The 14,171-nt window shown below is 38.0% G+C and overlaps 1 protein-coding gene across 1 annotated transcript in view; it reads left to right on the top strand.

The window, feature by feature from the left end:
- Positions 1–80: 80 nt before the first annotated feature.
- The window catches only part of LOC125235795, a 41,768-nt gene continuing 27,677 nt past the window's right edge, over positions 81–14,171 (top strand). Inside the window, exons 1-10 of the mRNA XM_048142382.1 lie at positions 81–110; positions 468–748; positions 973–1,196; positions 1,740–1,889; positions 2,905–3,033; positions 4,705–4,857; positions 5,489–5,590; positions 6,405–6,584; positions 7,036–7,267; positions 9,896–9,954. Of these exons, the coding sequence (XP_047998339.1) occupies positions 476–748; positions 973–1,196; positions 1,740–1,889; positions 2,905–3,033; positions 4,705–4,857; positions 5,489–5,590; positions 6,405–6,584; positions 7,036–7,267; positions 9,896–9,954 (1,502 nt within the window). The 5' untranslated portion in view covers positions 81–110; positions 468–475. The remainder of the gene's footprint in view (positions 111–467; positions 749–972; positions 1,197–1,739; positions 1,890–2,904; positions 3,034–4,704; positions 4,858–5,488; positions 5,591–6,404; positions 6,585–7,035; positions 7,268–9,895; positions 9,955–14,171) is intronic.

Raw genomic sequence — 14,171 nt, 5'->3', positions numbered from 1 at the left:
TTCAATTTCAAGTCACGGAAAGAAAATAACCGGTAGGTCCAGAAAAACCGGTATTATCGGTAAGCTTTATTTATACAACACTACTACGCGGCGGCGGGCTTGTTATTGAGGTTAGTGAAATTTTTACGATATTTTGTTTTTCTATGAAGATATCAACAAATAACAAACATTTTTTGGTCTCAATATGACTGATAAATAATATTCAATCATCAAACAACAAAAAAACACTATCTTTCATTCATTTTCAGCGATAATCCGAGGGACGCGTTAGTTGACACTTTTTTCTGTAAAGTTTGTTTCGCTTGATAAACTCGACAACTTTAAGGTTTCCAATTAGATTGTTGCTCTAGTTTTCCCAAATCTAATTGTAACTTGAGTCACATTGGTATATAGTGGAATTATATTAAGAATCGAGCACATTACAGCCGTCTATTTATAGCATATCACATGTAACCTCTATCTTTTAGGCGGGAGAATGGCTCTGCCCTTCAGTGCTAAGGGTCTGAGGCCCTCGCAGGTGGTCTGCGCTATAGTTTTCGTGAGGATCCTGTCGGTGTTCCTGGTGCAGACGTGGTACGTGCCGGACGAGTACTGGCAGACCCTGGAAGTGGCACATAAGCAAGCGTTTGGGTATGGAGCGCTGACGTGGGAATGGCAGAAGGGGATAAGGAGCTACCTGTATCCTAGTGTTGTGGCGGCATTGTATACAATTTTGAAGTATACTGGACTGGATTATCCCGAGGCTGTGGTGAGTGTTTGTTTTTTACTGATAACGCATTATTTTGATTAGATAAGCAACTTTAAGAATCACCATGAATTTCTACCATTTTAAACCTTGTCACTGCCAGTTTGTGTTATTTATTAGTAGTTCCAAAATTATGAGCTACCTGCTATAAAAACAACAAAAGATCTTTAGTTATGCACCAGAGCTATTATTTAAAAAAAATGGTTTCAATTCTACCTTAATTTCAGGTCATTTTACCCCGCATCCTCCAAGCATTGCTAAGCTCCGCAGCAGACTATAGTTTCTATAAATGGACCGGTGGCCGCAAATGGTCCCTATTCCTGATCCTGACGTCTTGGTTCTGGTTCTACACGTCCGGCCGCACTCTGCTGCAGACCGTGGAGACTGCGCTGGTGGCTATTGCCTTATCGAAGTTCCCGTTCAAGGATGGAAGATTGGGCTACTATGAAAAGGTGCGTGCGTGCTTCTGTAATCTAATCCTTATTTTTTAAGCTCTTTGCTTATTCTTTGTTTCGTTGTTAACAAGTGTACTGGAACATTTGTGTTGAATAGAAAGTGCTACTTAGTCAACAATTACAAGATTTTTAAATTTGCAATGCAAATAAGGTTTGTTGACTTCATTGTACAAACTAAGGTCAGGGCCCTCAGGGCTATATTGTCATGTTTCTTTAAAGATAATAAAATCGACTCCTACTATTGGCTTACACAGCTATGGAAAATGCTGCCGCTCTACTACTTGTTAGGACAGTTTTAATATTCTGTAATAGACATAAAGGCCCACAATTGCTCCTATTTACTGTGATAGATATAAATACAATATGCTACTGAGCTTTATATGCCCTGATATGGCATTGGTGAATTGCATTATCTTAATAAAACCACTATTTCTTAAAGTCTATTGTATTATGGATTTATATACTTAACACATTTTTTTTTATACTACTTCAGTGGAAAGCAGTGACAAGGATACGGTCCAACACAATTATATTATTTCAGAAAACAACACATGGTTATGGTTAGCCTGCATCAGTGTGTTCCTCCGACCGACTTCAGCAGCGCTGTGGGTTGTGCTCGGAGCCTACAACCTGTTCACCACCAACCAAGGCCGTCTCCGGTTGCTAGCCCGCACATACATCCCTATAGCGTAAGTTATACCATCAACACATGGCTATAGGTAGCATCAGTGTTATCCTATGACCATAGAGGAATAAGTGTGTCGCTTAACTTCAAAACTGGGTAAATCCATTCTGCTGTAAGGTTGATTATCTTTCAGATCATATTATATTTTGTACATATTCAACCAGAATGGATTTACCCAGGTTTGAAGTTAAGCAACACAAGTAAGGGAAGAGTTGTAACTTCATACAGTACCGGTCAAAAATTTAAGTTCACTCCTTGTTTTCAGTACAATTGACTGCTTTAGAGAGATAGTTTTTTGTAGTTCAGACGTCAAAATTTGTTTCGTAAACAATTTATATTTTTTTAACATCTGTTTCCCTCAAATCTTATAGGCTAAATAATTATTTGGCCTATATTATCTGGCTAAAACTGTGTTTCGTGTAAAGATGTGTCTCAATTAGTGGCAAAGGCAAGGCCATAAATATAACTAGCATTTTGCCGTTATGTTTATTAGATTTTAGTGAAAGAAAGGTACGTGAATTGTGTCTAACTAGTAAAACAAATCTCCACAAAACAATAAATATAAGTTGAAAACATATTTCGACTACCAAACCGAAGATAATTATCGTACAAAAGTACTCATTTGTACCGAAATCAAAGGATGAACTCAAATTTTTGACCGGTACTGTACATCAGTAAATGCGGGTTATTTGTAGTGCCATCTAGCGACAATCATGCGTCAAATAGCGTAAATTATCAGTACTGATACTTGATATTAGGAGTCAACAGTGTCTGTCAAAAATTTGTATTGTGGATGTTTTCTATGTCTATAAGTATGTATTTATCTATTTAAGTAAGTATATCGTCGCCTAGCACCCATAGTACAAGATTTGCTTAGTTTGGGGCTAGGTTGATCTGTGTAAGGTGTACCCAAATATTTATTTATTCATTATTTATTAATAGAGCAGTCCACGTTTTTATAAATATTTTTAGTTCCCTCTGTCATAAAAAGAGTTGTTCTACGAAGAGCATCGTTTCAGGCTGGCGACCGCCGGCCCGCTGGTGGCGCTCGACTCCTACTGCCACGGCGGCCTGCTCGTCACCCCCTGGGAGTTCTTCCGCTTCAACGTGCTGCACGACATCGCCTCATTCTACGGACAGCATCCTTGGTAACTCATATTTCAGATAAATACTATTAATGGGCTCCGGTTTTCATCGATTTTTGACAAGTTTTGAGTTGAAATTTCCTAAATTTGCAATATAGATAAAATTATAAGAACAACGGACATCGGTTCTTCAATATTTTATCTCTATGCGTAAGAGCCATATTTTGAAAAATGTGATTTTTTTAAACATAGCCGTACTCGATACACGATTTAATGAAATCGGCTCGATAGAACGCGTACGCAGCCGAATGGCACAAACGCTCACGAAACGCTCGTAGATATCTATTTCTATAGCTCTTGCGTACTGACGTGACAGAACCAGACTACCTTTCGCGGTGTTTCGTTTTCGTTTCGCGTCGCAGAAATGCCATTCGGTTCGGCTACGGCACCAGGGCCGGCTCTTTCTTTGCCCAGGGGATAGGGTTGGCAATTCAGAGGGGAAATGTCGCCAGCATTTTGGTGGGTTTACAGTAGGCGAATGAATTGGCGTAAGTTTTTAGGGTTCCGTAGTCAACTAGGAACCCTTATAGTTTCGCCATGTCTGTCTGTCCGTCCGTCCGTCCGTCCGTCCGCGGATAATCTCAGTAACCGTAAGCACTACAAAGCTGAAATTTGGTACCAATATGCATATCAATCACGCCAACAAAGTGCAAAAATAAAAAATAGAAAAAAATGTTTTATTAGGGTACCCCCCCTACATGTAAAGTGGGGGCTGATATTTTTTTTCATTCCAACCCCAACGTGTGATATATTGTTGGATAGGTATTTAAAAATGAATAAGGGTTTACTAAGATTGTTTTTTGATAATATTAATATTTTCGGAAATAATCGCTCCTAAAGGAAAAAAAAAGTGCGCCCCCCCCTCTAACTTTGATCTTTAAAAAATATGAAAAAAATCACAAAAGTAGAACTTTATAAAGACTTTGTAGGAAAATTGTTTTGAACTTGATAGGTTTAGTAGTTTTTCATAAAAATAAGGAAAACTACGGAACCCTACACTGAGCGTGGCCCGACACGCTCTTGGCCGGTTTTTTATTTATAATATAACGTTTGTTTGTGTTAGCTTACATTTAGTTGTAAGTTTTACTAAGTTAATTGTTAGATTTGATTTGTGTTTAGAATAAGCTTTATTATTAAGTATTTCAATGTAAATGTAGATTATTTCTGACTACCAGTCTGGCGCAGTCGGTTGTAACCGTGCCTGCTACGCTGCAGTCCCAGGTTCAAATGCCGATAAGGGCATTTATTTGTGTGATGAGCACAGATATTTGTTCCTGAATCGTGGATGTTTTCGATATTTATATGTATATCCAAACTATAATATTATAAATGGGAAAGTGTGTGTGTCTGTTTGTTTGTCCGTCTTTCATGGCAAAACGGAGCGACGTATTGACGTGATTTTTTAAGTGTAGATAAGTTGAAGGGATGGAGAGTGACATAGGCTGTGTCTCTTTCTAACGCGAGCAAAACCGCGGGCAAAAGCTAGTATTATATATATCGTTGTCTGAGTACCCACAACACAAGTCTTCTTGAGCTTACCATGGGCCTGTGTAAGAATGTCCTATAATATTTATTTATATTATTGACCAAATTCACATATTTATGAAATAAATAAAATTCGACAGAAAGCTAATGATTTAATCCAAATAATTCACTACGTTTTCTTACTTCCAGGCACTGGTACCTGTCTCAAGGCCTCCCAGCAGTCCTTGGCATCAACGTGATCCCTGTTCTACTGGCAGTATATTCCATCCTCCGTCACCCGAGAGAGAACAAGACTGGACTGCTTCTTCTGACTGCTGTTGCCCTACATGTAGCGCTATACAGGTAAAGTTTACCTTATTATAATGAGCATAGAGTCCCTTTGACTAACTGGGAAACTTAATTTTACCTCTCCATAATGGTTATTATTTCTTATGAGCCATTGTTATTTTTGTTAATTTTGATGCATTTATCACCCCCACAAAATACCAGCTTTACTCTCTCTGTTTCACATTTCGAACCGCTGTTCTAGGCATATCAGTAAAAGTACCACCATTATAATAATCAGTAATCACTTAAATGAATTAATAATCACACAGAGCGAGGCACGTCGCGAGGCTTTTTTTTTAATACCACGTCGGTGGCAAACAGGTATACGGCCCGCCTGATGGAAAGCGGTCACCGTAACCTATAGACGCCTGCAACTCAAGGGCTGCTCGGCCGAGCAACCTGCCGTGTGCATTTTGCTCGGCCGAGCAACATGCCGCGTGCATTTTGCTCGGCCGAGCAACCTGCCGCTTGCATTTTGCTCGGCCGAGCAACCTGCCGCTTGCATTTTGCTCGGCCGAGCAACCTGCCGCTTGCATTTTGCTCGGCCGAGCAACCTGCCGCTTGCATTTTGCTCGGTTGAGCAACCTGCCTACGGCAAGTCACGGCTAATCAATCAGTTGAATAAATCAATAATTATTTATTACAGTTTCATCGCTCACAAGGAGTTCAGGTTCGTCCTGCCGCTACTGCCGATCCTGCTGTATTTGGCCCAAGACGTCATCGTGCCGTGGAGTAGGAAAGCCAAGAAGTAAGTTTTGTTTCAGACAACTATATCATTACAACTGCCACTAACCAAACCAAATTAGTTTTTGTACGAAATGTACAGTACATGTATTTATCACAGAAAACCATTAAAAATCTTTACTACTCAATGCCAGTCGAATACATTTGCCAGCTCATGACCATCCCCATAAAAAGATTATGTTTTGCGTCAATAGCCGTTTACACACAGGCCGCACGCCTCGCGAGGCAGTAGAAAAACATCCGTGCTCATGCGCGCACGTTTGCCTCGCCCGGGCAAATTTGTAGGGCAAGATGGCGGCCTTCGGTCAGCTGTTCAAAATAGTGTAAAAAAACTGGAATAGTTGAAGACCACATTTAAAATGGCATCTCTGTTGAGTCATTTAAGAAATAGCCACAACAGCATTCTGAACTTGATTGCAGGCAGGTTTGACTGTCCAATTCAAAACTATTGGATCGGGCAAGTCAAGCAAGCAGTATATCAAATAAATGAAATTTAAATATGAATGGAAATGGAAATAAATACAATGTTAATGTGAATTTTAATGTGACTGTTAATTGTTCTAATTTTATTTTATTTTATAATTTTATATGAATCAAAATGTTTTAAGTTTTTAAAATTTTAATCTGATGTATAATTTAATAAAAAATGTACTTTATTCTTTATTTTAATTATTCTATTGTATTCTAGTGTAAAATTGTATGTGCCTAATCTATAATAAATAACCTAGTTTTAAGCTAAATGTATTATTAACAAAAATATGGGTCGATAGACCTGAAATAAAAAATTTCAATTTCAATTTTCCGTTTTCGTTTTCCAGATGGCAACTCTACATCGTCGCCTTAGCCATTCTCATTGGGAATGCCGTGCCCGCGCTATACTTCGGAATCGTGCACCAGAGCGGCACCCTTAAAGTCATGCCTTTACTTAGAGAGTCCCTGCCCAACAACCGCTCGTCTGTACTCTTCATGATGCCTTGCCACTCCACGCCCCTATACAGGTAAAACTACACTTTATTCAATGAACAACACTAGACCTCGAGTCTCATCTTACCTAGATGCTATACAATTTTTATACAGGGTGTATTTTGATAGCGGAAAATATTTTTTTTGGCCCCATACAAGCTTTTGATTCTGGATAGGAATAAGATCGATTGGAGTAAAAAAAAAGTTTGTCAAAAATGCCCCTTTTCTCGCACCCTGTATGCCATTTTTCATCAATTTTCGATGTCTCCAATGAAAAATGGTCTAAACTCAGCTTTATGCCCTAAAAATAGGGATGACGACTATATAAAAAAAAATCATTCTGTTTAGTCCGTCAGTTAGATCGTCCAAAAATACGTGTCTAATATTTTTTGATAATCTAATTGACGGACTTATTAGATGTTTTTAATCGTCTCGCCTATAACACATTTTCTGTCAGTCAATCGCTTCATCTATGCCGTTTTGCAGCCACCTCCACGTCAACATCACAACCCGCTACCTGAACTGCGACCCGCCCATCGGCAAGACCGGCGACACCTACGAGGCCGAAGCCTTCTTCCACAACCCGCAGGCCTGGTGGCGCAGGGAGTACAACAGCAGGCAACCGCCTACATTCGTCGTGCTATTCGATGTTCTGAAGGGCAGGGTTGAGAGTTTGCTGGCTGGATATCGACAGATTTATGAACTGCCCCATACACAGGTACGTTAAAATGCCATTTGACCATGATTAAGACTTCAGTCTGATAGATACTTAAGGCTTGGTGGCACAGGGAATACAACAGCAGGCAACCGCCTTCGTTTGTAGTGCTTTTTGACGTGCTGAAAGGAAGGGTTGAGAATTTGCTGGCTGGATATCGACAGATTTATGAACTGTCCCATACACAGGTACGTTAAAATTACTTATTATACTTAAAACTTAAGTATGAGACACAGGCTTAGTGGTGCAGGGATTACAACAGCAGGCAACTCAACCACCAAGATACAAGATACAAGACATTTATTGATAAAAGTCAATGTTTTACACGTCAAAAAAGTTTACAATTCATTATTATAAATTCAAGGTTACATACCTACATATTTAGACAAATAAATAGTGGTACAGCGTAGTCTAAGTTAACATTAATGTCAATTATTATGATATATTAAAAAAAAATACAATTATTGAATTTATTACATGAGATAAAGTGAGTAGGTACCTAACGATTAGTGCACAGTTCAACAAATTCGTCAATGCTGTAGCAAGCTAAGTCGGTTAACATTGATTTAAGACTTCGGTCAAACTTTTTGTCGCTTTTTTCTTGTTTTATATTGTCAGGCAGCAAGTTATATAATTTCACGCCTAGGATCGCCAGTGACTTACGGGCCCTTGCGAGCCTGCAACGCGGGGGAATTAAGCGGTTATTTCTACGGGCCTGCGAGTGGGTAGCGTATTGATTCAGATTGGTCCTAACATACTTACATGCGGTTAATATGTAAACACTCGGAAGAGTAAGTATCTTGAGTTTTGTAAATAAACTTTTTGCGGGATGATCATACGACTTCCTGCTAATGATGCGGACAGCGCGTTTCTGCAATTTGAAAGGCCTTTCGCGGTCGGCCGCCGTCGCCCACAAGTCGGCACCCATGATAAGAACAGAGTGAAAATATCCATAGTATGCCTTTAACACATTGTCATGTGACAAGGTCGGAGCTATTCTGGAAAGCGCATAACATGCAGACGACAGTTTATCGCACATACGGTCAATGTGAGGGCCCCATGTGAGACCGGAGTCCAGGACGAAGCCTAGGTACTTCACCTCATTAACTTGTGGAACCTCGATGTCTTTAAGCTTTATGTTATCTAGTTTGTTGTTAACGTTATGCCTAAGTTGAAAATGTAAGATGTTAGTTTTTTCCAAATTGAGGAGCATTCCGTTTGCAGCAAACCATTCAGAGATATTTTGCATAGCACTTTGAACCTTAGTATTTAAAGTTTGAAGGTTGTCTGCGCTCACCAGGATACATGTGTCGTCGGCATATGTTATGAACTCGGAATCAGAACTGGCGGATGAGATATCGTTCACCAAGATCAAAAATAGGACATTTCCCATTGTTGAACCCTGGGGTACAGCCAAATTACCTATATTTTCTAAATTTGATTTTGAGCTCATAACACACGTACTCTGCTTGCGGTTATTTAAAAAGGAGCGTATGGTGTTGTGAAATTGACCTCCGACACCGTACCTGGATAGTTTTTCAAGGAGCAAAGAATGGTCGATTAACTCGAAGGCGCGCGAAAGGTCGCAAAAAATGGCAGCAACCTGTCGCCCGGCGTCGAGACCTACATTCTTAGTACTGTTTGTCGTGCTGAAGGGCAGAGTGGAGAGTTTGCTGGCTGGATATCGACAGATTTATGAACTGCCCCATACACAGGTATGTTATAACTATATTTGAACATGTTTAAGAGACATTCTGACAGATACTTGGCTTGGTGGCGTAGAGAATACAACAGCAGGCAACGGCCTACCTTCGTGGTACTGTTTGACGTGCTGAAGGGCAGAGTGGAGAGTTTGCTGGCTGGATATCGACAGATTTATGAACTGCCCCATACACAGGTATGTTATAACTATATTTGAACATGTTTAAGAGACATTCTGACAGATACTTGGCTTGGTGGCGTAGAGAATACAACAGCAGGCAACGGCCTACCTTCGTGGTACTGTTTGACGTGCTGAAGGGCAGAGTGGAGAGTTTGCTGGCTGGATATCGACAGATTTATGAACTGCCCCATACACAGGTATGTTATAACTATATTTGAACATGTTTAAGAGACATTCTGACAGATACTTGGCTTGGTGGCACAGGGAATACAACAGCAGGCAACAGCCTACCTTCGTGGTACTGTTTGACGTGCTGAAGGGCAGAGTGGAGAGTTTGCTGGCTGGATATCGACAGATTTATGAACTGCCCCATACACAGGTATGTTATAGCTATATTTAAACACGTTTAGGACTGTATTCTGACAGATAGGCTTAGTGGCGCAGGGAATACAACAGCAGGCAACCCCCTGCCTTCGTAGTACAGTTTGACCTGCTGAAGGGCAGGGTTGAGAGTTTGCTGGCTGGATATCGACAGATTTATGAACTGCCCCATACACGTAAGTGAAAATGACATTTGATCATAGTTAAGACTTAAATCTGTCAGACACTTAGACTTGGTGGCGCAGGGAATACAAAGCAGTCAACCACTTTCTTATTTACTATGCGTTTATGGAACAAAAGTGATCATCATTGCATTATTTCTTGTGGCAATTCATTCATAAAGTGAACTTGATTTTCTTTTATTTTAGTTCCCGGAAGGCGAAGTGAGTGCGAACGTGCTAGTGTACCAGAAGAACGACCGGCCGAAGCCCGTCGACAACGCCGTCTAACATCCGTTAGTACCACCTTATATATTACTATAGTCTGTGGATACAACCTTCTCAACATACTTAAACAAATCTGCCTCCGGCAGGAAAGCCTAACCATTTCTTTAAACGTACTTGTCGATTTCCAGCTCTGTGCGCATAAAAAACGTATAGAAATGAGTATTTTTGCAGATAAAGGACTCCGCTAAATAAGTTAACATGTTTGTCGACCCCTGCTTTACGTACATATAGTGTAACATACTTACGACATATAGATTTGATTTATTTAGACAATTTACATTAAAGTATGAATTTCATTCTAAGGTAATTAATTTTATATTACATTTCAAAATGAAATGTGTTATGAAATTTACAATAATCACCATTTCCACAGACACTTTATGACAGGTTCTAAAACACGTTGCATTTCAACTCGGTGCCAAGAGTGAGGTATAGAATAATTATTATTAAGACGGACGCGTGGGAGTGTTGCCCCATCCACTGTTTTAGAAAAATTATAGATCCTGTGGGGATGTGTACTGAAGATGTGAAGATATTGCAAAATTTAAAAAAAAGTATTTTGAAATTGGATCTTATTTATGACATTGCAAGTCATGTTTAGACGGCTACTTGACATGTAGAAAGAACTTATCAATTTAGAATAATATTAACAAATCAATAGTAGCTTTTAATCTGTCAACATTACAGCTGATTTTATATATTTTTTGTTCTTATTCATGTTCTACTGACTGTATTATATCGACGGTAAAAACTTGACGGCCAGTATGTCTAATTCAATATTCATATATAATGTAACTTATGAAATATTATAACGTCATGGACTTTCTTTACACATAATTTGTTTATGTGTATTAGAGAGAAATATATAGTGGATAAATATAAATATGGGTATGTAGGGCTAAGATGGACGGCCGTCTATCATTTGTCACCATGTCTGTCACGATCTAACAAGTATGTAAGTGCGAAAGTGACTCACGATATGACAAAAACACGACTGGCTATTTTGTTTTTAGCGATATCAACATTTTTCTAGTACCATCTCCATCTATCGTCTCGAAAATAAACTACGTACGTCATACGTAGTCTAAAATTAATGTATGTATCGTGTATGTGTGTGTTTATTTCATATTCTGACCCCATGACGAGAGAATTGCGAAACGCAAGTACAAATTATGTCTTAATTTACATATTTTACTCACTTGCCAAAGCTAGAAACGTTATATATGACGACTAACATATCTTGTATGATGTAATGTATGCGTGGTTGCGTTTCGTTCTGACGACGTGCCTTAAGGCCGCTATTCACGTGCGATTTGGATTTTAGTATGCTACTTACAGTATGAAACTTCAAACCGAAAAAAGTGAGTGCGTGCCTTAAGGAGAACAATATTCTAATGTTTTTGATTCGATTTTTATGAAGCATAATTGATGAATTTGTTGAAATTCGTTTAGTAATTAGTCTAGATCGGGTTTTCACTATTACAAGATATTTTCGTTAAAAATCGAATCAAAAATATATTTGTTTAAGAACGAAACGCAATAACGACTCGACCACCGAATAATAACAATAAAAAAATAGACATTATTTTCAGATTTAATATAAAATTTATTTGGACATCTTTAATTCGCTTAATATGTATGACTTATTTGCAATGGAATTTGGATTATTTTTTTCTTTAGATATAGATTTGACTATTTGCCTTGCTCAAATTATAAAGACAAATAAGTATTTTAAGATCTCTAGAAGCTTGGTCAGAAATAGTCGTAGAATTACTTATTTTAAATGAATGCTTTTCGATATAATAAGAAAACGCCCGTAACCCGTAATATATAACCTTTTATTTGATTTTCTTTCTTCAAATAGCTATATTCATATTCTATGATCATTTTTGACCATGTAATGTTGTCTTGTAATAGTAAGGTGCATACAAACGGGAGCATTTCCTGTATATTTGAACTTTTTATTTATATCGCAAAAAAATGATAAAAATATAGACATGTATTGTGATAAAGCAAGGAATGTAATGAGACGTTAGATCAATTTTTTAAATGATTTGAATACGTATACTTAGATGAATTTACCTTTAAGGAAAATCACAATATATTTAGCTAATGTAGGTACTGTACTTAGTAATGTAAATTATAACCTCAGTACATAACGATACAGAAATGCTTCATTCTGTACGCACCTTTAGAGTATTCATTATAAATAAATGCACTTGCCACCTATGAACTGATGTCATCTAATGCCGGGAGTACACACACGTCGAGAATTTCTCGCCGAGAGTCGGCAAGTTTGAAGGGAGTCCCTCCTATCCGTAGTCTTACAGTACAAATTTTGACGACCGGTCTGGTGCAGTTGGTAGTGACCCTGCCTGCTGCGCCGCGGTCCCGGGTTCGAATCCCGGTAAGGGCATTTATTTGTGTGATGAGCACAGATATTTGTTCCTGAGTCATGGATGTTTTCTATGTATATAAGTATTTATATATTATATATATCGTTGTCTGAGTACCCACAACACAAGCCTTCTTGAGCTTACCGTGGGCCTCAGTCAATCTGTGTAAGAATGTCCTATAATATTTATTATTTATTTATTTAAATACTTTGCATTTTATTGCGTTGAGAAACATGCACATAGTCGCAATTCTCACTAAATACAAAATCGAATCTGTAATGGCACACAAAGAAAATTGAAACAAATCTTGCACACCTCTATATGTTTTTGTCTACGGACGAGTCACAAGTGTCATGTGCTTAGGCAGAAGATAAATAGTGCGAATGCTAACACCAGTAACACAGGCGAGAAAGGACCAGTATGTCCTCGTCCTGCCCACCATATACAGTTAGAGCCATTGAAATTTAAATCATTTTTTTTAATAAATTGGGTAGATTTTCCTTTGTATCACAATTTAGGTAAAACATTAAAAAAAAAAATTTTTTTGCCTATCCGGGCTTTTAAATCATAATTTCCAAAAATTGGCATATGTCCTTTATAAATCACATTGAGCAAGACGAGGATGTAGACAAACAACACATCACATCCTTCTCTTTCTGTCTTTGGGTCTCTCGACGAGTGTGTACACCCGGCATGAAACATTTTAGGTGCAGGCGGTATGTATTATTTATTAAGAACAATTTCGAGCAATATTTGTAGGTATTTAGTTTGTTATCTCCTAGTGTAAGTTAAAGCAATTGTCTTCTATAGAAATGTGAAGTGTGAATTTTTAAATAAAGATTTTATTTTTAATAAGTTCTATTGAGAATAGTTTTATTTTTATTACAAACAGTATCTCTTTAATTTTAAATATTTATTAAGACAAAAAAAAGGTTTACAATATTCTCCAATGATCTCAAATCAACCTTATTTATTTGTAACAAAGTGTATGAATTGTTCAAAAAACGGCCAAGAGCGTGTCGGGCCACGCTCAGTGTAGGGTTCCGTAGTTTTCCGTATTTTTCTCAAAAACTACTGAACCTATCAAGTTCAAAACAATTTTCCTAGAAAGTCTATATAAAGTTCTACTTTTGTGATTTTTTTCATATTTTTTAAACATATGGTTCAAAAGTTAGAGGGGGGGGGACGCACTTTTTTTTCCTTTAGGAGCGTCAGCGATTATTTCCGAAAATATTAATATTATCAAAAAACGATCTTAGTAAACCCTTATTCATTTTTAAATACCTATCCAACAATATATCACACGTTGGGGTTGAAATGAAAAAAAATATCAGCCCCCACTTTACATGTAGGGGGGGTACCCTAATAAAACATTTTTTTCCATTTTTTATTTTTGCACTTTGTTGGCGTGATTGATATACATATTGGTACCAAATTTCAGCTTTCTAGTGCTAACGGTTACTGAGATTATCCGCGGACGGACGGACGGACAGACAGACATGGCGAAACTATAAGGGTTCCTAGTTGACTACGGAACCCTAAAAATGATCCAATAATTTCCTGGAATAGTGATTTCGGCCAACCTCAATCGATTAAGAGGTCAAGGGGCACTTAAGATATTCCTATACCTACCTAATTGGGGCATATTTTGCTAAATTCGTTAAGTTAAAATATCATATTTAATTTGTTTGATTGAATTGATTTGTTTTGGGATATATGTAAACTCCGCTAGACCTTAAAAATACGATCCTAACTTGCCTGACCCTGCTTAATCTCTTTGACAGAGTCTAAAATCACATCTA

This window comes from Leguminivora glycinivorella, chromosome 18 (genome assembly GCF_023078275.1).
Source record: "Leguminivora glycinivorella isolate SPB_JAAS2020 chromosome 18, LegGlyc_1.1, whole genome shotgun sequence".
Classification (NCBI taxonomy): domain Eukaryota; kingdom Metazoa; phylum Arthropoda; class Insecta; order Lepidoptera; family Tortricidae; genus Leguminivora; species Leguminivora glycinivorella.
Note: the sequence above shows the minus strand (reverse complement) of the source record. Positions and strands in the feature narration are given on the sequence as shown.